The sequence below is a fragment of the Strongylocentrotus purpuratus genome, unplaced genomic scaffold, assembly GCF_000002235.5.
Source record: "Strongylocentrotus purpuratus isolate Spur 01 unplaced genomic scaffold, Spur_5.0 spur5_scaffold_13, whole genome shotgun sequence".
Lineage (NCBI taxonomy): Eukaryota > Metazoa > Echinodermata > Echinoidea > Camarodonta > Strongylocentrotidae > Strongylocentrotus > Strongylocentrotus purpuratus.
Window position 1 is genome coordinate 35,715,211 of NW_022145598.1, and position 26,144 is coordinate 35,741,354.

Consider the following 26,144-nt stretch of genomic DNA (forward strand, 5'->3'; position numbering starts at 1 on the left):
ACTCCCCTGCAGAGGGTGACACGTATGACCGTTACCACAAATGCAAATAACCCCCTTTTGCGGTCAATTTCAAGGACATTTTGTGAAATGTAACCCCCTTTTTTACATCAAAACAAAGACAAAATCGTACTTTGGAATACCCCTATTTATAAGATTGTAAGGACACTTTCGCAAATTTATCCCTATTTTACCATATTTTAAGGACAAGACTCGGCTCCGAGAATTTTTCTTCCCAGTTTTCTCTTTTCCCTTTTCCTGACCCCCTATTTATCAATTTCGAGGACACCTGTGCACCCCTATTTTCTATATTTCGAGGAATATTTTGTGCGCGGACATTGCTTGAAATTGACCCCTTTTTCCGCGATTTTGGTAACGGTCATGTGACCCCACCAGGGGTATTCCCCGATTGCGTACACATGCAACGTATAACAACACTCACAGGAAGTGCGCGTGCGAAAGCACCGGTAAAATTCCGTACATTTCCTCCACTCCTCCACGTTACTCCGCCATTTCCTTCCGGCCAAAACCAAAGATCGCATCGCGTAGTACGTACTCTACTTCTACACTTCTACTGAACGAATGTTCCTGAATCCTGCTTACAAAACTCGTCAATTTTACATATTTGCATCGTGCTTCTCTTCTAAAATAACAAGGATTCTCAAGCAAAAGTTCTGGTGAGTTTAACTAGTCTAGATACTAGCTCACTTTTAATTTATTATACCGTAGGCGAGGCGTACTAGCCTGCCTGCAGCTGGCCTAGGTCTACACCGTCATGATTTCATCATAGTCTAGGGACTTTTTTTTGCACGCCGACATAGTGGACTGCTACGTGTACATGCAGGCGCGTACGCAGGATTTTTTCAAGGGTTGGGGGGTTAAAATTTGAAAATCACGCCGAAAATTTCGCAACGACTCAGCCACCCGCTGAATAAGCGGGGGGGGGGGGGGTAAAAAGACGAAAAAATTGAAAATTTAGCCGATCAATATTTTTTTTTTGGGGGGGGGCAGGTAAATATGGTCAGTTTTTGGGGTCATCATTACCATAATCTTTTTTTTTAAATACAAAAAAAATGCAAAGGGGGGAGGGTTTTCTTCAAAAACATACATGTAAAAAAAGTCAAAGGGGGGGGGTTCGACCCCCCAAACCCCACCCCCCCCCCCCTTCGTACGCACCTGTGTACGTGTGACATTATTTTTTAGGCCACTTAAAAAAATATACATGTTTAGCGTCCCCGTCCGCTTCCTTTTGGGGGGCCGCCTCCTTTTTTTTTTTTTTTTTTAATTTTAAATTTTAAATTTTGTTCAATTTTGTTTTGTTTTTAAGAAGCAAAAAACATGAAAAATGGATCTATTTCTGATTTACATCAACAACAAAAAAATATCGGTAGCCATCTTGAAAAATAGCCCGACTGTCAGGGAAAATGTACAGAGCGGCCATTTTGAAGGAAAAAAAAAGGGCCTCCTCCTTCCTTTTTTTCGAAAAAAACAGGACGCTTATCACTTCCTCATTCTATCTTTCCTTATGTTATTCTTTGTTTCTTCCTTCTATCACCTTCTCTTATGTTATTCTTTGTTTTATCATTCTATCACTTTCTGTCTCTCCTTATGTTATTCTTTGTTTTTATCATTCTATCACTTCCTCTTTCTATCTTTCCTTATGTTTTCTTTGTTTCTTCCTTCTATCACCTTATGTTATTCTTTGTCTTGATCATTCTATCACTTCCTCTTTCTATCTTTCCTTATTTTATTCTTTGTTTCTTCCTTCTATCACCTTCTCTTATATTATTCTTGTTTTTATCATTCTATCACTTCCTCTTTCTATCTTTCCTTATGATTTCTTTTGTTTCTTCCTGCTATCACCGTATGTTATTCTTTGTCTTTATCATTCTATCACTTCCTCTTTCTATCTTTCCTTATGTTATTCTTTGTTTCTTCTTTCTATCACATTTTCTTATGTTTTTCTTTGTTTTTATCATTTTATCACTTCCTGTTTCTGTCTTTCCTTATGTTATTCTTTGTTTCTTTGTTCTTTCACCTTCTGTTATTTTTTTTTCTTTGTTTTTATCATTCTATCACTTCCTCTTTCTATCTTTCCTTATGTTATTCTTTGTTTCTTCCTTCTATCACCTTCTCTTAATATGTAATTGTTTTCTGTCATCATATTATTCTTCATATCAGATTTTCGCGCACTGAATTTATTACCTGATTTAATCACCTGATCTAAACAAATTGGTCACATGACCGACGAAAGCACCGACGTGAAAAATTGAAAGCACTGCCGCGAAGGGAATGGACGTGAGCTGCACAACGTCTCCACGCTCCAGTACCTCATAGTAGCCGACGTCGGGTGCCTAAATCGAAAGCTCGCTATTAATTTCTTTGTCAAATAATAAGCACTTCATATGAATTAGTTTTGCTCGATTTGGACAGTTAACGTGACGTAGAAAATACCAGCACTTAACACTGTGCGGAGTCAAACGCATATTTTACTGATACGCGCTGGATATACGCGTCGCACAGGAGCGTAGATGAACAAACGTATATTGGACGTATCCATTATAACAAATGGGGGTGTATGATGTTAGGCTCATAAACCTAGCTGTGTACAGTGGAAATTGGGACTCCGACCGTCAGAAAAAATATATTAATTTGTTAAAATTAGAGTGCATGATATCAGTGTTTTGATCACATGGGTCTTCTGAACATGTATTTTGCCGTTACACACACACAGGCCCTATACACACCCAACGCATCACACACACAGTAGGCCTATAGCAACACACACGGCATATTAAGCGCATTCGATGGCAATACAGTGCGCGTAGTATGGGTACACTGCATTAGTACACGCATGTACCCTGCATGTAGAATGGATACAGTCCGGAATCCTGTTACACAACAAAAATCTCTTAATCATGGCTATATACATACCTATAAATACATCTTAATTTCACTAATTTTGAAAACGTATTGTTATTTATGATATGGAAAGATTTGTTCCTATATAATTATTTTATAGTTTGGTTACATTCATTTAACTAATAGATATGAATAAGTGGCATTTTGTTACCATTAAACGTCATGCTCAATTAGACATCAGCGTTGTAAGAGCGAGCAATACATAGCTATGGCACACGTCGCATCGACTAAAGAAAGCCACTTCAGTATTTTCTTACAGACATAACAATTTGTCAAGTCATTTTGACGGACCTATTTTTCAACCAATCATAATAAATCTAATATATTATGAAAGCTGAGGAAATGACCTGTGTTCTCGACATGGTATATAATTTGTAGCTTATACCGTTCACACGTAAGTCCAATGGAAAAGTCACACAGGGGGCATGAACAAGCACATTTCTTGTAAATTACGCTTAAATCTCTTCCAAATTCTACCCATAAGTGTTTTGAAATCTTAAAAATGACGGAATCATTTATTTTCGAAAATTATTAAAAGTTACATGATTACAAAGAGGAAATATCAGGCATTTTATAGATGTTGGTATCTATTCCGGACAGCCTCCACAACTAATGCTAAACCTATCAAACCCGGCCAAAGTACGATTTTTCTGATTCCTTCCCATGCCTTTATAACGGGCGCTGAAAATCTCTTTCTTTAGTGCGGACGGGGGTGAACGCTTAACTGTCCCATGAAATTGATGTGTCAAATAATTAAAGCACTCTGTCAAATAATTAAATGCAAATACAAGTACCAATTGGAAAGTTGTAATATAACAATAAAAGAACATATCAGGAATAGTCTGGACCTAGTTGCATAAATTATGAGAGGCAGGTTAGTATACCGGTAGATTAGATGATGATACTAGATCTATTTGCTAACAAAACTGACAAATTTGATAAAAATGGTAATTTTTTAGAAGATTTTGATGTGTCGAAAGTATTATTTAATCGAGTTTCCCAAATTATTTTCAGTTACGATGTTGCATTTTTTTTTTTTTTTGGGGGGGGGTGGGTTTTCTTCTTTTTTTTTCTTTTTCTTTTTTTTGGAGGGGGGCGGGGGAGGGTTTGTTTGCTTTTGTTTTGTTTTTTTTTGTTAATAATTTTTTAATATATATTTTTCAATGTATAGTTTTATCATATTATTATTATTATCAATATATAATGCTTTCATTTATCGCTTATTATATTCATAATGTATCTCTCTCTCTCTCTTTCCGTCTCTCTCTTTCGTCCCCCTTCTCTCTCTCCTCTCTCTTTCTTTCTCTCCTCCTCTCTTCCTCTCTCTTTGTCATCACTCCAACTCTCCCTCTCCTACACCTCCCTTTCTCTTTTTTTTTAAACAAAAATTTGAATTTGATCAAAGAATTTTTATGAAATGTCTATATGTTTGATTTTTTATTTATGTCATATTTTGTGTTATTTCAATTTAAATTGCAATTGTATTGTATGTTTGTGAAATGGATCGCAATTCAGCCATTGGTTGCGATGATCTTTTTAATAAAAACCATTTCTATTCTATTCTATTCTATGTACCGGTATTCAAAAATGGGTCCCAAAATTGGAGAAAAAAATTCTTTCTTCTTTAACTTAAATTATAGTTATGTTACTTATGTAAGTGCATACATCTTTGATGCGGTCATTCTTTTCCGTGCAGTCCATTTTCATATTAGATCAGAGTGAGATGTGATGGAAAGGGGGTATGAGATTGAGATAAATAATTAGAGAGAAAGAGTGAGTTGCTACCGGCACAAGCTGGGCAACAAGTGGTTAGGAAACCTAAGCTTTCTCACTGAGAACGATTACATCTGGGCCATCAAGCTAAGAACAAACCTAATCCCCACCAGGGAAACCATGGGGAGGGGACAGGGTAGAGATCAGGTTAATCGTAGACATTGTCAACAAACAATCGAGACAATGGGACAAATCTCTGGATATTGTCAGTCAGTCCTGGACCTACACAAAATCAGGCATGACCGTGTTTGCAAGGCCTTGATTAAAGACAGAAGAACCCAGATTAGTGGGGAATGATGGAAGGAACTACCTGCCAGATCTCGTTCTCAGTGCGGGAGCTGGGGAGCCCTGCTACGTAGTCGATCCAACTGTAGTATGGGATGACAATCCCAGGAAGCTAAAGGCGGCCTGGAGAGGCAAAGTACAGAAATACGCGCCAATCAAACCGGCGGTCGAAGCGATGTTCCAACCATCATCAGTTGAGACCTTCAGATTCGTGTGCGGTGCAAAAGGCACCTGGTGCTCACTCAACGATGATATCGCCAAGACTGTCGGCCTAAAAAACTCAGGAATCACCAGGATACTTCAAAAAGTCCTGTGGGACACCATCAAAATGGTGAAGGCCTTTATGGCAAGATAAGCCTTTCCTCCCCGGGCCTCCCACGGCAGATAGACAAGTTACGTTATACCTGTTATGCATGTATCAATACTATGTCATAAGCTCAGTACCAGCCGAAAAGCCTCGGCACAGGTTAATATAACCTTATTAATTTTTGGATCGTTTTAAAACAGTACGATAAAGGGAACTAGTTGATACCCCACCTCAGGGTAGTAGGATCCTACTGATCAATTAAAGCACTGATCAGTTAAGGATAATACAGTAGATAGAGGGAACAATTTTTGGATACCACACCTTAGGGTAGAGGATACACATACACTATAGGGTCATAAGAACCCAACTGCTTGATGGGGTAATGTAACCAAAACCCTGGGGGGAACCGACGAATTCGGTTAAACATTGTAAAGGATCAACTTCTGTTAGGATCCAGTGTCAATAACATGTAAACATGTATTTTTCTCCCCTTCTTTTATACAGAATATGTCCGTCCATATTAATGCGTGGCAAGAAGCGCGTAAAGCCCAGAAAGTGCGGAAAAGCGCCCTGACCTGTCGGTCGCACCCAGAGCGTTGGGGGGGGGGGGGGGGGAAGGGAGCACGGTGCTCCACTAGATAAAACCAGGTTCCCTATAAAAAACATAGGCAAAAATGAGGGAGCTTACGTCGAAGGACGGGGTCTCAAAAGCCACTCTTTTTATAAGCTCACAGAGTTTTGGCCAAGGACCTGCGTTGTCATTCGACAGGTGCACCGCCCAGTCAACTGCACCAAGAAGGGTGGGAAGTTAAAATTCAACCATGTTCGTTTGTTTCGTATCGATCGGAAGGAGAGGGTCACTCCAGCCCTATGCGTAAGTGGGGTAAAGGAATTCCAATTATATGGACTCCAAATATAATAGCCATAATTTTCATATCCGCTGGGCTTGCTGCCCGCACCCGTGGGGCGGTAGGGCAACAGCTCCGCTCGTGTGTACGAGACGCTAGCTTCTTGGGTGTGGTCATAGTCAGAGGGCAGACAGGTTGTCAGCTTAAAAAAACCTCGTAAACAGCAACACAAACATCAGTAACAAGGTCCATCTGAAGCCTAACAAATGAGACTCCATTTTTTTATAGTGATAGTGAGAATAAACAATTTTATCACAAAATTTCACTGCGTGATGATCCCGGTGGGGTCACTCAATGTGACTTTCGGACCGCATGACCGTTACCAAAATCGCGGAAGAAGGGGTCAATTTCAAGCATTGTCCGCGGACAAAATATTCCTCGAAATAAAGAAAATAGGGGGGCACAGGTGTCCCCGAAATTGATAAATAGGGGTCAGGAAAAGGGAAAAGAGAAAACCGGGAAGGGAAAAGAGAAAACCGGGAAGAAAAATTCTCGGAGCCGAGTCTTGTCCTTGAAATATGGTAAAATAGGGGTAAATTTGCGAAAGTGTCCTTACAATCTTATAAATAGGGGTATTCCAAAGTACGATTTTGTCCTTGTTTTGACGTAAAAAAGGGGGTTAAATTTCACCAAATATCCTTGAAATTGACCGCAAAAGGGGGTTATATGCATTGGTGGTAACGGTCATATGTGTTACTCTTTGCAGGGGAGTGACCCCACCGGGGTGATGATCACATAAAATTATAAATGACACCGTTTGCAGATGCTGCAGGTGCTTCTCCATTTGTGATCCTTTGACCTACCCGGTATGACCTTGATTGAGACAAGCATAACACAGGCCATTGTCCCTCATATACTCCTTACGATCTGCCAAAGTCTTGGAGATAAAGTCCTTAAGCAGGGCTCCCATTTAGCCGAGTTGGAGCCTCGAGTTGTGGCGAGCTGGCGCAAGCTTTTGGCAAGCCATTTTCATTAAAACATATTTCTTGATATCAACAAATAAAGCAATGGCAATTCTTGATATCAAGAATTCAATTTCGTGATATTAAGAATTGAATTCTTGATATCAAGAAATATGTTTTAATGATGAAATGGCTAGCCAAAAGCTTGGGCCAGCTCGCCACAACTTGAGGCTCTAACTCGGCTAAGTGGGAGCCCTGCTTAACACGCAATCTAAGTTTACATGAGTAGTCCTGCTTCTTGCTCTTGCCTGGTTAAGAGCTAGGTTTGACCATCATCCGTCAAAGTGTCCATAGATGTCCTGGCTTTCATTGTCTGTCTCTTGTCACGCCTTATCTCCCTCCTACTATTCAGAGAGGCGACAGGATCACAGGTGATGATAGCTTCTTTTTCCATGAAGAAGAAATAGAAATGGTTTGATGCAGCACTATAGAATCCATTTCATGCCCATTTTGTTGTCGCAGCTATACAATATAGCAATTTCAGTCTTTTGTAAATATTGCAACATTACAAAGAATATGAGTTTTCTCAGTTGGTAATATTTCTGTACAATTAATACAAATTTTAATAGTTAATGTTTTTAATGTTTCAGAGCTTCACTGTGCTGCACTATATGCACATTGATGTGTGGTGCACAGCATCCATCTTCCAGCACACTTAATGTTTTTGTTGATTTAAATGAAAGCACATATTATCCTTCTATTCTAGATACCAGTAACCGGCACCATGGCCGAGATGAGCATTCTTAAGAAGAAAGGTGAAAGTGTCACCACAGATGGTAAGATAGCAAAACAGCAACATTTGAAATTGAAATGTCAAAACTAAATTGTGTGAATATGAAGGAAAGTCTACTATAGCGGAGTAATGAACAAATAAAATTCGGTCCAAGGATTTAGGTTGGATTAAACTTGTTTGCAGTTCTTAATACCGGTATGATAGAATTTGTATAATTTGCTCTTCAGGGAACTGCGTATCAACAACAAACCAAACTATTAATTATTTTTGTTGGGGGGCCTGTATCTCTCGCAAATGTATGTAGTCCCATGGACAAGTTAATGACACAAGAAATACTTTTTATTGACTATCGATGATTAGGCCTTATAATAACAATTTCATAACCTACATCGTAAAATGAAAGGGGTGGGGGTCTTACTCTGGTTTGTCTTACTCTGGTTGCGAAATATTGACATAATTATACATAATTATACCGGTAGGAAGGAATTCCTTAAAATGCTGTGAGCGTCGAACTTGGCAGCCTAGCATAGCCGGGTAATGTTGGAGCGCCTTGAGGACCTTGCAAGGTCGATACGTGCGCTATATAAGAATCCAATATTATTATTATTATTACATGTACATGTATATATTTCATATTTGATATGCATGCCTGCCCTAATACAAGCCTGTTTTCTTCTTTTATTCTAATCTTAAAGGGAAAGAGGGACCTGAAGGAGCAGCGGATAAGTACACATTTAGTCCTTTCGTCAAGATGTCCATAGATGTCCTGGCTATCATTGCCTGTATCTTGTTACGCCTTATCTCCCTCCTACGATTCAGAGAGGCGACAGGAACACAGGTGATAATAGCTTCTTTTTCCATGAAGAAGAAATAAAAATGGCGTGATGCAGTACTTGAATCTATTTCATGTCCATTTTGTCCTCTCAGCTATACATTACAAAGAATTTGAGTTTTCTTCATTGTTCAGGTCAGTTGGTAATATTTCTCAATCAATACAAATTTCAATAGTTTCAACTGTTTTTTGTTATGTTTCAGAGCTTCACTGTGCTGCACTACAAGCAGGGGTGGCAAACCGGGGAGGGGGACAGGGAGGACAGGTCCCCCCCCCCCCCTCCCCAGAAAATTTGAAAAAGTGCACATAAAAAAATGTATAGCAAATACTGACTACCGGTATAGACTGCAACACACTTTCAGACTCGGGAAGGCCCAAGAGTGCAGCGTTTAGACTAATGAAAATATTCACGCTTGGTTGCTACGCTCCCTCGCTTAATATCCTTCAAAATATATAAGTAAATATTTTAGAATATCTATATTCTGTTTGTATCTTGTAAGCACAGTCTACACTGTATGTTTACAAGATTAAGAGTTATAGAAATAGATCAGTGCTACACAAATGAATATTCCGCTTGCTCTTTTAAGAAGTCCCTTCCCACCTACTTACTAAAATGTACCTACTAAATATTTACAACCTTTCGGACTGCACACTGGATACCGGCAAAGTAAAGGTGAAGTGTGGAAAAAGTATATTGCTTGTATTTATACTTTAATTTTGCTAAAGAATGTAATTTTTTGATACAACAAAACTTCAAAAACCTGTGAGGAGTAGCATAGAGCCATATAATAAGACTTATCATATAGCTCTATGGGGGTAGTCACTTCCGTCATCTACGTCACATCTTCGCCCCACAAAGGGCCCTAAGGCGGGCCCCTGAATGCTCATTTGACCATAATTAAATGCCTAAAACCCCTGAGCTTCATGGGCCTCCGCCCCTTGAAATTCGTTGGAGCTTAGCTCATGGACCCCACGCCAATTTACGCTCCATTTGGTTTTCTAGCTTTGCGCTTTGAAAAACGTGCCGCGTACCATGGCAGAGTGGTGGTGCTGCAGATTGTTTTTTACTGCCCCCCCAACGGTCAAAAAATCCCCTGGTGCACAGCATCCATCTTCCAGCACACTTAATGTTTTTGTTGATTTAAATGAAAGCACATATTATCCTTCTATTCTAGATACCGGTAACCGGCACCATGGCCGAGATGAGCATTCTTAAGAAGAAAGGTGAAAGTGTCACCACAGATGGTAAGATAGCAAAACAGAAACATTTGAAATTGAAATGTCAAAACTAAATTGTGTGAATATGAAGGAAAGTCTACTTTAGCAGAGTAATGAACAAAGAAAATTCGGTCCAAGGATTTAGGTTGGATTAAACTTTTTTGCAGTTCTTAATATCCACTTGATAGTATTTGTATAATTTGCTTTTCAGAGAACTGTAACAACAACAACCCAAACTATTAATAATATTTTTTTTTTTTGGGGGGGGGGGCTGTATCTCTTGCAAACGTATTTCATGTTTTTCATGTAGCAAATGTTTTGGTCTGTAACTCTTGCAAATGCATGTACATGTAGTCCCATGGACATGTTAATGACACAAGAAATACTTCAGTTGCTGACTATTGATTATTAGGCCTTCAATAATTTCATAACCTACATTGTATTACAATGTAGGTAGAACCTTAAAGGTGAAAGTGCAAAATATTGACATAACTATACAGTGCATCCCAGAAAGAAAAAAAAAAAATTTACTTGATGCATTGATTGTCAATGAAACGAAGTTAAGTTTTTTGTTAACTCTGTGTGTTGCTATGTCAGGCAGCCAGTGAAAACAACTTTGTTCAAACAAATTATGGAATAGCAAGCATTACTTTAAACAAACAGATTTTTTTTTTTCCTGGCTCATTTTTCCTGATTGAGGTGTCATATGAAAGGGCTGAAAATGAACTTACTATGAATGTAATTTTCTCTATGAAATTCAGATACCGCCCGCCAAATGACTTTTTGGTTTCCTCTCTTCAAATTGTTTTTAATCGCTCATGCGTGCAATATACTTCATATGGGCTGCTTCAAATGAAAGAGGAGGATTTAAGCTTTACAAATATGTGTCATTTATTTGTTATAATAGTGATTAAGTTATGATAAAACATCAATAATTTTTCGGTTTCGTTTTTTCTGGCATGCACTGTAGTGTACATGTACATGTATATATTTTGTATGTGATATGCATGCCTGCCCTAATACAAGCCTGTTTTCTTCTTTTATTCTAATCTCAAAGGGAAAGAGGGACCTGAAGAAGCAGCAGATGAGTTAACAATCCTAGGGTATGTAAACTTGAAAATGCTCCAAATAGTGTTGGTGGCAATAATAACCACTGGAGGTATGAGTTTCAAACCTGTATGGTGATAGTGTGTGATACCTTAGGAAGACGTCTGATCAGGTTTTGGGATAAGAAGGTCAAATGTCAAAGAGGTCAATTTCTGAAAATAAAGGTTTTAGTCTCATTATCGCATGATACATCAAGAACCACTTAAGGTATAAACTGCAATCTTGGTGTGAGACAAACATCTCAATAGGAAGACCGTTTGATTTCGGTGGTAAATAGTGAAAAGGTTATATAACAGTTAATTTTCATGAAATCTGGTTTTATCCCTTTATAGCAATGTACATGTACTTAACCAGAGTATGATTTCATACCTGCCAACCCTCCCAAATAATCCAAAATATCCTGTTTTTCTGGATTTTTAGGGCCCCAAAATCCGGAATCTCCTGAATTTTCAAAATTTTGATTTTTTTTTTTTTTGATTTTTTTTTTTTTTTTTTTTTTTTTTTAAATTTATTTATTATTATTTTTTTTTGGTGTTGCTTAAGCCAAATTAAGATTGTTTTATCATATGCCGCGATGTGAGAGTTAACGTATTGCGTGGGTTGAAGGGCTGCATGATTGAGCAGCGAATTTGTATTCGCTTTTTTGCACAGATTTACCGCGTATTGCCAGTTACACTGCCGCTGCATGTGCGAACGCCTGTTAAGGGTACAGATTTCTTATTGTCGAGGGCATACCGTGCTAAAAATTCTTAATTCTCATTTTCAAATGTTGGCAGGTATGTGATTTGAGCCATGAACTATTGTGATGCACACTAATACTAATTCTTGCTTGTCCCAAAATGCCTGGGTGTAAATTTCATGTCCCAATTTCAACTGCACTCTGGGATAGCTTGGTGCCTTAGTTGCTTCTCGTCCATTTCACACAGCTGTGTACGTGTGACGAATCTCAATTGAAGGTAGGCAGAGGCATATCGGGAAGACCCAGTCTTATTTGTCTCATTATATTTTCTGTTGCAAGTTTTTAAGAGACATGGCAGATAAACATACAGTACATGCATATATTCACTGTGCAACTAAGAAGTTGCTTATTGGTGAAAGTTTAAAAGAATGTCTTCTCTAATTTAGTGTGGTAATTTCTATTGGTGTACATGTCAGTGACACTTTTAATGTAACAATTTTAAAGTAACAATTATTTATTAATTTTAGGCCGTGGAAGGAGGGAGAAACTCAAAAGAAATCCCAAGGATTGGAGGAGGGAGAAAGTCGCAGGGAATCCCAAGGATTGGAGGAGGAAGAAAGTCACACGGAATCCCCAGGATTGGTGGAGGAAGAAAGTCACATGGAATCCCAAGGATTGAAGGAGGAAGTGAGTCACACGGAATCCCAAGGATTGGAGAAGGAAGAAAGTCACATGAAATCCCAAGGATTGGAGGAGGAAGTAAGTCACAAGAAATCCCAAGGATTGGAGAAGGGAGAAAGTCACACAGAATCCCAAGGATTGGAGGAGGAAGAAAGTCACACGGAATCCCCAGGATTGGTGGAGGAAGAAAGTCACACGGAATCCCAAGGATTGAAGGAGGAAGTGAGTCACACGGAATCCCAAGGATTGGAGGAGGAAGTAAGTCACAAGGAATCCCAAGGATTGAAGGAGGAAGAGAGTCACACGGAATCCCAAGGATTGGAGGAGGAAGAAAGTCACACGGAATCCCAAGGATTGAAGGAGGAAGTGAGTCACACGGAATCCCAAGGATTGGAGAAGGAAGAAAGTCACAAGGAATCCCAAGGATTGGAGGAGGAAGTAAGTCACAAGGAATCCCAAGGATTGGAGGAGGAAGAGAGTCACACGGAATCCCAAGGATTGGAGGAGGAAGTAAGTCACAAGGAATCCCAAGGATTGGAGGAGGAAGAGAGTCACACGGAATCCCAAGGATTGGAGGAAGAAAGTCCAGAGGAATCCCAAGGATTGATGGAGGAAGAGAGTCACACGGAATCCCAAGGATTGGAGGAGGAAGAGAGTCACACAGAATCCCAAGGATTGGTGGAGGAAGAAAGTCCAGAGGAATCCCTAGGATTGGAGGAGGAAGTAAGTCACAAGGAATCCCAAGGATTGGAGGAGGAAGAGAGTCACACGGAATCCCAAGGATTGGAGGAGGAAGTAAGTCACAAGGAATCCCAAGGATTGAAGGAGGAAGTAAGTCACAAGGAATCCCAAGGATTGGAGGAGGAAGAGAGTCACACGGAATCCCAAGGATTGATGGAGGAAGAGAGTCACACAGAATCCCAAGGATTGATGGAGGAAGAGAGTCACACGGAATCCCAAGGATTGAAGGAGGAAGTAAGTCACAAGGAATCCCAAGGATTGAAGGAGGAAGTAAGTCACAAGGAATCCCAAGGATTGGAGGAGGAAGAGAGTCACACGGAATCCCAAGGATTGATGGAGGAAGAGAGTCACACAGAATCCCAAGGATTGATGGAGGAAGAGAGTCACACGGAATCCCAAGGATTGGAGGAGGAAGTAAGTCACAAGGAATCCCAAGGATTGGAGGAGGAAGTAAGTCACAAGGAATCCCAAGGATTGAAGGAGGAAGTAAGTCACAAGGAATCCCAAGGATTGGAGGAGGAAGAGAGTCACACGGAATCCCAAGGATTGATGGAGGAAGAGAGTCACACAGAATCCCAAGGATTGATGGAGGAAGAGAGTCACACGGAATCCCAAGGATTGAAGGAGGAAGTAAGTCACAAGGAATCCCAAGGATTGAAGGAGGAAGTAAGTCACAAGGAATCCCAAGGATTGATGGAGGAAGAGAGTCACACAGAATCCCAAGGATTGAAGGAGGAAGTAAGTCACAAGGAATCCCAAGGATTGAAGGAGGAAGTAAGTCACAAGGAATCCCAAGGATTGATGGAGGAAGAGAGTCACACGGAATCCCAAGGATTGGAGGAGGAAGAAAGTCACACGGAATCCCAAGGATTGAAGGAGGAAGTGAGTCACACGGAATCCCAAGGATTGGAGGAGGAAGTGAGTCACACGGAATCCCAAGGATTGGTGGAGGACAAGAGTCACAAGGAATCCCAAGGATTGGAGGAGGAAGAGAGTCACACGGAATCCCAAGGATTGGAGGAGGAAGAAAGTCACACGGAATCCCAAGGATTGGAGGAGGAAGAAAGTCGCAGGGAATACCAAGGACTGGTGGATGAAGAGAGTCACACAGAATCCCAAGGATTGGAGGAGGGAGAAAGTCACAAGGAATCCCAAGGATTGGTGGAAGACGAAAGTCACACGGAATCCCAAGGATTGGTGGAGGAAGAGAGTCACACGGAATCCCAAGGATTGGAGGAGGAAGAAAGTCACACGAAATCCCAAGGATTGGAGGAAGAAAGTCCAGAGGAATCCCAAGGATTGATGGAGGAAGAGAGTCACACGGAATCCCAAGGATTGGAGGAGGAAGAGAGTCACACAGAATCCCAAGGATTGGTGGAGGAAGAAAGTCACACAGAATCCCAAAGATTGGAGGAGGAAGAAAGTCCAGAGGAATCCCTAGGATTGGAGGAGGAAGAGAGTCGCAAGGAATCCCAAGGATTGGAGGAGGAAGAAAGTCACACAGAATCCCAAGGATTGGAGGAGGAAGAAAGTCACACGGAATCCCAAGGATTGAAGGAGGAAGTGAGTCACACGGAATCCCAAGGATTGGTGGAGGACAAGAGTCACAAGGAATCCCAAGGATTGGAGGAGGAAGAGAGTCACACGGAATCCCAAGGATTGGAGGAGGAAGTGAGTCACAAGGAATCCCAAGGATTGGAGGAGGAAGAAAGTCACACGGAATCCCAAGGATTGGAGGAGGAAGAAAGTCGCAGGGAATACCAAGGACTGGTGGATGAAGAGAGTCACACAGAATCCCAAGGATTGGAGGAGGGAGAAAGTCACAAGGAATCCCAAGGATTGGTGGAGGACGAAAGTCACACGGAATCCCAAGGATTGGTGGAGGAAGAGAGTCACACGGAATCCCAAGGATTGGAGGAGGAAGAAAGTCACACGAAATCCCAAGGATTGGAGGAAGAAAGTCCAGAGGAATCCCAAGGATTGATGGAGGAAGAGAGTCACACGGAATCCCAAGGATTGGAGGAGGAAGAGAGTCACACAGAATCCCAAGGATTGGTGGAGGAAGAAAGTCACACAGAATCTCAAAGATTGGAGGAGGAAGAAAGTCACAAGGAATCCCAAGGATTGGAGGAGGAAGAGAGTCGCAAGGAATCCCAAGGATTGGAGGAGGAAGAAAGTCACACAGAATTCCAAGGATTGGAGGAGGAAGAGAGTCACACGGAATCCCAAGGATTGGTGGAGGAAGAGAGTCACAAGGAATCCCAAGGATTGGAGGAGGAAGAGAGTCACACGGAATCCCAAGGATTGGAGGAGGAAGAAAGTCACACGGAATCCCAAGGATTGGAGGAGGAAGAAAGTCGCAGGGAATACCAAGGACTGGTGGATGAAGAGAGTCACACAGAATCCCAAGGATTGGAGGAGGGAGAAAGTCACAAGGAATCCCAAGGATTGGTGGAGGACGAAAGTCACACGGAATCCCAAGGATTAGTGGAGGAAGAGAGTCACACGGAATCCCAAGGATTGGAGGAGGAAGAGAGTCGCACGGAATCCCAAGGATTGGAGGAGGAAGAAAGACGCAGGGAATCCCAAGGACTGGTGGATGAAGAAAGTCACACAGAATCCCAAGGATTGGAGGAGGGAGAAAGTCACAAGGAATCCCAAGGATTAGTGGATGAAGAAAGTCACACAGAATCCCAAGGATTGGAGGAGGAAGAAAGTCACATGGAAACCCAAGGATTAGTGGAGGAAGAAAGTCACATGGAATCCCTAGGACTGGAGGAGGAAGAAAGTCGCAGGGAATCCCAAGGATTGGAGGAGGAAGAAAGTCACACAGAATCCCAAGGATTGGAGGAGGATGAAAGTCACACGGAAACCCAAGGATTGGTGGAAGAAAAAAGTCACATGGAATCCCAAGGATTGGAGGAGGAAGAAAGTCACACAGAATCCCAAGGATTGGAGGAGGAAGAAATTCGCAAGGAATCCCAAGGATTGGTGGATGAAGAAAGTCACAAGGAATCCCAAGGATTGGAGGAGGAAGAAAGTCCAGAGGAATTCCCAGGATTGGAGGAGGAAGAGAGTCCTAAGGAATCCCAAGGATTGGTGGAGGAAGAAAGTCACAAGGAATCCCAAGGATTGGTGGAGGAAGAAAGTCACACAGAATCCCATGGATTGAAGGAGGAAGTGAGTCGCACGGAATCCCAAGGATTGGAGAAGGAAGAAAGTCACATGAAATCCCAAGGATTGGAGGAGGAAGTAAGTCACAAGGAATCCCAAGGATTGGAGGAGGAAGTAAGTCACAAGGAATCCCAAGGATTGGAGAATGAAGAAAGTCACATGAAATCCCAAGGATCGAGGGAGAAAGAAAGTCCAGAGGAATCCCCAGGATTGAAGGAGAAAGAAAGTCAAGAGGAATCCCCAGGATTGAAGGAGAAAAAAAATCCAGAGGAATCCCTAGTATTAAAAGAGAAAGAAAGTCCAGAGGAATCCCCTGTATTGAAAGAGAAAGAAAGTCCAGAGGAATCCCCAGGATTGAAGGAGAAAGAAAGTCCAGAGGAATCCCTAGTATTGAGAGAGAAACAAAGTCCAGAGGAATCCCCTGTATTGAAAGAGAAAGAAAGTCTAGAGGAACCCCCAGGATTGAAAGAGAAAGAAAGTCCAGAGGGATCCACGGGATTGAAGGAGAAAGAAAGTCCAGAAGAATCCCCAGTATTGAAAGAGAAAGAAAGTCCAGAGGAATCCCCAGTATTGAAAGAGAAAGAAAGTCCAGAGGAATCCCTAGTATTGAGAGAGAAACAAAGTCCAGAGGAATTCCCTGTATTGAAAGAGAAAGAAAGTCCAGAGGAATCCCCAGGATTGAAAGAGAAAGAAAGTTCAGAGGAATCCCCAGGATTGAAAGAGAAAGAAATTCCAGAGGAATCCCCAGGATCGAAGGAGAAAGAAAGTCCAGAGGAATCCCCAGGATTAAAGGAGAAAGAAAGTCCAGAGGAATTCCCAGGATTGAAGGAGAAAGAAAGTCCAGAGGAATCCCCAGGATTGAAGGAGAAAGAAAGTCTAGAGGAATCCCCAGGATTGAAGGAGAAAGAAAGTCCAGAGGAATCCCCGGGATTGAAGGAGAAAGAAAGTCCAGAGGAATCCCCAGGATTGAAGGAGAAAGAAAGTCCAGAGGAATCCCCAGGATTGAAGGAGAAAGAAAGTCTAGAGGAATCCCCAGCATTGAAGGAGAAAGAAAGTCCAGAGGAATCCCCAGGATTGAAGGAGAAAGAAAGTCCAGAGGGATCCCCGGGATTGAAGGAGAAAGAAAGTCCAGAGGAATCCCCAGGATTGAAGGAGAAAGAAAGTCCAGAGGAATCCCCAGTATTGAAAAAGAAAGAAAGTCCAGTGAAATCCCCAGGATTGAAGGAAAAAGAAAGTCCAGAGGAATCCCCAGGATTGAAGGAGAAAGAAAGTCCAGAGGAATCCCCAGGATTGAAGGAGAAAGAATGTCCAGAGGGATCCCCAGGATTGAAGGAAAAAGAAAGTCCAGAGGAATCCCCAGGATTGAAGGAGAAAGAAAGTCCAGAGGAATCCCCAGGATTGAAGGAGAAAGAATGTCCAGAGGGATCCCCAGGATTGAAGGAGAAAGAAAGTCCAGAGGAACCCCCGGGATTGAAAGAGAAAGAAAGTCCAGAGGAATCCCCAGGACTGAAGGAGAAATCAGAAGAACAGGATAAATCAAAGGTAAAGGATACAATTAATGTAGGTCACTTCCACGTTCAAATAAGAAACGCAAATGCGAGGTATCTGCATTTGTACATATATTCAGTATTTTTGCACACATCCAAGGCTTGTTAAGTCATGCATGCAACATAGCATACATACATTTAATCTTTGATAGATCTTCTTTATGGGGCATGAATCTGATCCATTTCTATCATAAAAATATTTCTTCTCATGAATCAGTGACAAGGTATGGTGTAAGTTTCAAGTTGGTAGCTGGAAATATCTCCAACCACGTTTTCATTACATTTTGTGTCACTTTATTGCAAGACAGACCAATAAACATGACAGACAAAAACAAAATAAATGTAGGAATGGCTGTCTCGTATCAAACCAATTTAAGGTTGACCTGGTCATTATGTTAAACATTAAAAAAAGATGTCCAATACGATTGTGTACTAAGATAATATTTTCTTAAGTTAGGTACATGTAGCTATCACTCCATGAATTTTTATTTTTTATTTCAGAAATTGTGAAAAATTTAGAGCTTTGTCCAATTTTCATGAATTTGCTGTCAAAAATGTGCATGAAAGAGCTGAAAGATTTTTGTTTAAAGGCATAAAGTAAAATATGAGAAAGAGATGTTGGATGGTTTCAATGATAATGTATATTTCAAATGTTTATGCCTAAGTTATTGTACTTGTATTTTTCTTTCACAGATATGTACCACCAAGCTTGCAGGAATTGAGCTGCTCATGTACAAGAGGATGCTCCTTTTAATACTTGTAATATTTTTATCAGGAGCTAATGGAAAAGGAGGTTAGAACTGTGTTTAAAATTATTTTTTAATAGTTAAAATATAAATTTGGGGAGATTCAAGCAAAAAGTGTGTGATAGAAGAAATGTATATCATTTTTTGACAAATGTAGCTATGATCATACATGTTACATACAAATGTCTCTTTTTTTTTAAAGGGAAAGGGTCTTACATGCATGGCAGAAGAAAGGATAGAGGAGATTATGGGAGATTTCTTTCCTGGTAGAATATATCTGCTTTGTATTTGATCTTTTTATGTCCGAGAGATCCAAAGAAACCCAATCAATTTCAGGTCAAAGGGCAAAGGTCGTAAAGATCAAATGACATATATATAGGCATTTGGTTCTCATCGTGATATTCCAAGAATATTTCAAGCCACGATCTTAAACAGAATTTAGGCAGAGGCATATTGGATTACGCAGTTGCATTTGTCTTGTTAATTTTATTACTATCTTCATTTGTTTTTTTGTTTGTGCTTTTTCTTCTTTTTTTAAACTTCACATTCTCCAGTTGATGTTCAACGGGAGGATTTCAGGAGCATTACTATAGCAACCAGCGAGACTGAATTTGCCACGCACTCAGTTCCTACACCAGTTGATGGGGCAAACTACTTGATCTTTGCTGGGGACAAAAATTATCATGGAAGCTACAAATGTACAGCGGAGTTTGTGACAGATAATAAAATTTGCAGCCTTGAAGTGGGGGACAAGGATAAGACTAAGTGTGAGGGATTGCAGATCTTTAGGAATGACACTCACACTTACCTTACTGTAGATGGGTCACAGCTGACCCATGACTACACAGTATTCTGCATCCTACAGCACTTCCCAGGATTGCACTCGCTTTACCCTCTAGTGGTATTCAAGGAACACGATCAAGGTAAGCAGATATTGTTTAGTTTTATAGGAGAATGACATTCTACAAATGGAATGGAAAATGGATATTGTTATTACAAATTGTCAGTCTGTTAAAGAAGATTGTGAAATTACTCCTACACCTATTGATTACTCGGCAAGGAAACCTATCTCTCCAGAGTTCACAATTTCCTTGCTTCCCATCTCCTATGAAATTCGACATGTTGATTGAGTTGTACGACTTGGGAGAATGCGAAAATGAATGCAAAAGCTCTCACCCTGAAGGGGAGGGGGGGGGGGGCAATCCTAGATACGCCACTGATATTTGTATTTCAGAGGATAAAATCAAGAGAATAATGATTCTGCATATATTCTTTTTCCTCAGAAAAGTTTACCAGGCTCTGATATTTTAAAGTCCAAACGAAAAGCGTAAACGTGTTTAGGTGCATACATACAAGTATATTCATTACAGCAAACCTTAAAAGCGCATACGGTGAATACAGTGCATCCTTTATATGCCTCCACTACAAAGTAGCTGGAGGCATTATGTTTTCTGGTTATTTTCTGGTCATGTATGTATCTTGCAGAGCCAATGAACTGATTAGCTTTTAGGGTCATGAGGTCAAAGTTCAAAGGGTCATACATGTATATGAAAAATAGCTTAGATGCTGCTTATAAGTGTCGGCTTGCATGGTGATGTAGATATACAGTGAGCTTAGTAGGCTCCTGACGACGGATAGTCAACCTGTTCAAAACAGTTTGAGGCACTCCTACCACCCATCCTCTCCAACCAGCGCTATAGTTCTCCTTAGAACTATAAGCTAAGAAAGATAACCAACAGTCTTTTTCATGACTACACCAACAGTCCTTTTCAGCACTAAACACAGTAACACTCAAGAAAGAAAGATTTACGAGAGTCCTTTTCAGGACTCCCCAATCCTCCCCCTCTCGCACATGGTGCAACCGCAAGCCTACTGTAGAAAAATAGCTTGTAATCATAATATTCTGAAAATCTGTTAATGGATTACATCAAACTTTAATTTTTAAAATTGCTTCTGTTTTGGTTTGTAAAATCGCTCTATGACGGAGGCATCATTTTCGACTGCATGCAGTTGAACATCCATCTAGTTGAAATAGTTAAGTTTGTTCTTCCGCATCAGATTTTGATGAGCTTGATTGATTATGCAAGATGCAAAAGATATTATATTAATGATGTCTTGAGAGCAATGTGTTATAACTGGTGCATATATATGTTTCATGTAATTTTTACCACTTATATTTTCATTTGGTTTTAAAGATTGTGTGTTTTAAAATTGCTATTCCTTTTTTTTCTTCAGGTTCCAATAATGCCTTCATCGGTGTATCAGTTGTGGCCATAATTCTGGCCATAATTTTGATCTTAACTCTGGTCTACTTCCTATGTTGCAGAAGTAAGTTTAAGCGGCAGGGATAGTAGTAGAGCTTGATTTGTTATTAGGTTGGTTTTTTCTTTCTTTTTTTCTTCTTTTTCTTTTTGTGTCCTTAAGATATAGAATCTACTACATTGCATATCAAAAATAGTACGCACATTGAAAATATCCTTTAAAAAAAAAATTGAATTTCATGATGCATGTATCTGCATAATATATTATGAACTATTGATGAATGTCTATTCAATCAGATGGCACTTAAATTATTGGCAATATTGTATGCTTGAGTGAGCACCGGCTAATTTCGAAAAGCTTGCAAAAAATTGTTTGCACAAAAATGTTTCAGTCTTGTATTGGATCAAAGTGAAAAGCAGGCATTTGATCTTTAACCCTATACTAGAACCTAGCCGTGCATATATACCCCCAGTGGCATATCCAGAAATTGATAAGGGAGAGGGGCGGCATCCTCCCAAGACTTTGGTTCAGTAAATGTTGGGCAGCCCCTTTCTTGTACCCATATAACAAGTCACTAAGTTTTTCTTGGCTCTTCAAGAAGCTACACTAGCTTCACCCAATGCTGGATACGTCACTGCCCCATCACCGCCTATGACTTTGCAGGTGATGTCTTTCTAGCACAGATCATCTGCATCAGTACTCACTTTTTTCTAGACAGTGTTAATTGGAATGATTGAATAAAGGGACAGCAAAGATCCTATCGTTTTCACATGTTTTTCTTCTCCAAATTTCTAATTCATCTTAAAATCACATACCCAAGAAACAAGGTGTTGCATGTTGAATTAGAAATTTAGCAAAGCCAGGAAACGTATTACCTGCAAAGGTAATGCTTTGTTTTATGTAATTAAACATGGATGTGAAAGATGCCTTAATTACACTGCATGTTTCCCACTTGCTCCAGACGGCAAAGAATCATGAAAATTAGATGAAAGAGATGTGACAAACAAAGGAAACAAATTACATATTATCAAAAATTGTTTTTTATTTCTCTTTTATGAATATTTTATGAACAATTTATGTACATCTTTTGTACTGGCAAAACTGCAAAAACAAAAATGGAAATTCAGTGCAGAGGAGACATAGTCTCCTATGTTATATGTGCAAGTGGGTGCAGATGTAAGTTCAAAGATCAACTGATGCTTCAAAAATATAATTGACAGTTAACAGAGCAGCTGCAATTGATGGCTGAAGATTTAGTTTTTCAAAATTAGCCAGTACTGTAAATCTCTGTGTATAAGACGCACCCCTATTTTGGGGCCAAGAATTTTTTTTTTTTTCCCAAAAAAAATAAGAGGTGCATTTGAATGCATAAGATCATTAATGTAAATTAAAAAACAGTAGAGGACCTAGGATAGAACCTTGTGTGCGCCGTGTGTAATAGAAGAAAAATTGGAGGAATTATTATTATCAACTACATATTGAGATCTATCAGAAAGATTACTTTCAAACCAAGATGACAGACAAATTTGAGTGTTGTTCTAGTTTCCGAGTGGTGAGTCAACACATCGATTACTGATCTACGAGACATTGCCAGGCATAGCGCCAGGTGGAGGGGCATAAATTGAAACTTTTATTTATTTATCCCCCCCCCCCCCCCCCCCCCCCCCCCCCCCGACTTTTTTTTTTTTTGGCAGTAAAAAAGTGTGTCTTATACACAGAGATTTACGGTACTCACTCAAGACATTTTATCAATACTTTGAATGCCATCTGATTGAATAGAACCTCACCCATAATTTAATATGAAAAAATCATGCAGTGTTTCCTTTTTTTTAATGCTATGTAGTCTCAAGAACTTTGAAACACTAACAGTTACCAACAAAAATTATGTGTGTTTGTGTATCCAATTTTTCTTCAACTAGTATTGAATTTACATCTTTCATTCGCATAAACAGACTTTTCTATTGTTATTAAAATCAACAATTATTTTTGAAATTTCATTTATTAAAAACATTCTATATAACATTTACAAATATTTATACAAGAAAAGACATTTAAATTAATTAAAGTGGTGAATTTGATTGTATAAAACTTTGCCATTGTTTATTATATTATATTTTTCTCAACTTGTGCTGTTTGATGGTGCCATACATGTAGGTGATAATTAAAAGAGCTAAATACAACTGTTTGAGAAAGTATCAGTTTTCCATTTCTTTTGTGCTTAAATCCCCCACCCTTGCTCCACACATTTTTGTGGGATTCTAATTTTACTTTTATATTCAACCCTTTTATATGCAGAAAAATTGATGGAACGAGTATCCACAGATGACCCTGATCTGACCCGAAACACTGAGTAAGAATTATTTTCTCTTTTAAATGTGCATGTAGTCAAAGACCAACAATGATTCTCTTTTTCTTTCTTTATTCCCAATAAGTGTAGAACATTGAAGTTAGTTTTAAAGAAGAAAATGACAACATAGTTGTTTATTATTCAAATATACATATATGTTGTTATATAATGTACATGTAGAATTCAGATGTGTATTTGTTATTTTTTGTTTGTTGTTGTTGTGTTGTTGTTGTTTTTTTTTTTTGGGGGGGGGGGTATAATTGTGATCGAAATATGGAATCATTGTAACCCACCAAACTTATAAAATCAAAAGTCAATGCATTTCCCAAGAAAATTGAAGTTTCCTTCTAAAGTTTTTACAAAAAAATCAGAACATCACTGACAGGGCAAAAATGTGCTCAGGATCAGGTCTAACAGCACATTCCATTAAAAATGAACTGAACATGAAAGTACTCACCTTTTTAATGAAAGGGGGGGTTAATGTGTGAAGTGGGATGAGAGAGTGGCTTTACATGTGCAGTATACTATGATCCATGAGCAGACACGTACACAGGATTTTTTTCGAGGGGGGGGGGGGGGGGGTAAGAGGACATTTTTTTTTTTTTTTTTTTTGGGGGGGGGGGTCTCAAAAATTTCGCAACGACTCAGCCATCCACTGAATAAGCGGTGGGAGTGGGGGGAAAGAGCTCTTTTTTGGGGGGGGGGAGGGGGGGGGTAAGGTCAGCTTTTTTGGGTCACCCATTACCACAATTTTTTATTTTTTTATTTTTTTAAAATTAAAAACAAACAAAAAGGGAGGGGGGGTTCAACCACTCAAACCCCCACCCCCCCCCCCCCCCTGCGTATGCGCCTGTCCATGAGCATGTTATCGTAATCTTAACTGGGGGATCAAATGTGGATGGGGGGGGGGGGTAAAAAAAAAAACACCTTTTTTAGGGGTAAAAATATAAATGTTGATATTTAATTTGTATTGTCACTAGGCACATTGTTGATGGACAATAGAGTACTGCAACTTCGTCCTATTTTGTTTCTGTTTAATTTGCAAGACCAATGATATAAACCATGCTCAAAAATTATAATTCATGGTATGGTATAAGTAAGGTAGACTGTTGGTCCATGCAAGATCTCATTGTTATATATTTGTTTTTTATTCTCTTCTGCAGGATGAGTAATGGTCATGCTGCCTAATGCTTAACGAGGAGATGAAGGAGCTACCGAGTTTCGCTTTCCAGTGCAAGGCCTTTGGGAGGGGGGGGGGGGGGGGGTTCATTTGTTTGTTTTAGGATGTGTTTAATTTTTTTCAGTTGGGTATTGGATGTAGCACATTTTTAATCTTCCTGTACATCCAAGAGATAGGATAGTCCCTACCAAGTTTTATTTCAACTTGCACTCAAAATGAGATGGGCAATAGCGTTAGAGTCGCGCATGTTCATTACTATAGTTTCTGGAGAGGTAATTAAAGATAAAATCTGAGATATAAAGTGGTCTTAGATTACCGGTACCTATTATATCTATTTTTAAAGATAAAATCAAATATTTGGGAGATAAAATCTTGCTGATCAGAATACCACCCCTGGGTTATATATCCTGCCTACAAAATGTATTGTTTTTTGATTGGTTGAGAGCTCTTCACGTGACCAGAAACATTTCAAATTGTTTACAGTTGCACTGAAACAGTACTACCGGTATTTAGGAATACTATTTGGAAGTAGAATTTCATTTGGAAGTACAAGTTCTATTTGGAAGTAGAACTACTATTTGGAAGCCGAAGTTCTATTTGGAAGTAGAAGTACTATCTGGAAGTAGAAGTACTATTTGGAAGCCGAAGTTCTATTTGGAAGCCGAAGTACTATTTGGAAGTAGAAGTTCTATTTGGAAGCCGAAGTTCTATTTGGAAGTAGAAGTACTATTTGGAAGTAGAAGTACTATATAGGAGTACTATGTGGGAGTTGAAAATTCAGCGAGCGTACATGATTTCAAATACCTCCAGCGGGTCACGGCGCTCACGCCATACAATTTACGCTGAGCAGTAACTGCAGTACCTTCATTTGGTCTACTTGTTGTAAAATTTCACCACACAGCTATTAAAATGGAACTGTTGTGGATGAATGAAACATTGAAGGATGTGAATATGTTTGAAACATTATTCGTTGAACGTTTAAGACACTGTAAAATATGTTAATCATTGACGTTAGAACTTGTTCGAGATGATGCATTCAGATTCATTGGAAAACCAGTTGGAAACCTCAAGGCAGGAGTAATCACCTCTTGCCAATAGTTTTTAACCAGAACCTCTCAAGACAGTGTATATTTGTATACTACACTTAGAACATGTCTTGATAGTACATGTAGTTTACCATGTTAATAACCCTTCTGTATAAGTATGATGATCTTCAGTCAAACCTGTTTTAACACATATTGTTATGTTAAATGTAAACATGTCAAGACCATGTACCTAGCTAGAGAGAACACTTTTTGTATCAGCTTTTGGTGCTCTTTCTATACAGGTTTGACCATATATACTGCCCCTAGCTTTAAGGGGTTTGTGGTAGTAGTTTTACAAAGGTTTAAATGTATATACTAGCTGCTCCTAATTTAAAAGCGTTTGTGATGGTTACATTTATCAGAGATTCACACTAGTTATATTTACCGTATTTGTTTGTATATTATGACATTGGAAATATCCATAGATTTAAGCAGTGTCTCTTAAAGAGAAGGTTGAGTTCTGGGAAGAAGTGACAAATAATTTGTGAGCGTTATCATTGTATTATGCAAGTGTGGAAGAACATCAGAGAAAAAATGTTCCCCGAAAAAGCAAAGATGATACAAAGTGGGACAGATTTTTATGTGACATGTTCGTGTAGTCCCATATCCATCTTTCTGTGTACAGTGCTTGTAACTTTACCAGGACTGGGCCAAATTT

At 39.6% G+C, this 26,144-nt stretch overlaps 1 protein-coding gene across 1 annotated transcript; it reads left to right on the top strand.

The window, feature by feature from the left end:
* Positions 1–415: 415 nt before the first annotated feature.
* On the top strand, positions 416–24,475 carry LOC105445199 (trichohyalin-like). The gene is made up of 11 exons (XM_030983739.1): positions 416–674; positions 7,861–7,930; positions 8,583–8,725; positions 9,895–9,964; positions 10,995–11,040; positions 12,251–17,861; positions 18,560–18,659; positions 19,167–19,535; positions 20,848–20,940; positions 23,170–23,224; positions 24,385–24,475. The coding sequence occupies exons 2-11, from the start codon at positions 7,879–7,881 to the stop codon at positions 24,407–24,409; spliced, it is 6,564 nt and encodes a 2,187-aa protein (XP_030839599.1). The 5' UTR covers positions 416–674; positions 7,861–7,878; the 3' UTR covers positions 24,410–24,475.
* Positions 24,476–26,144: the final 1,669 nt, after the last annotated feature.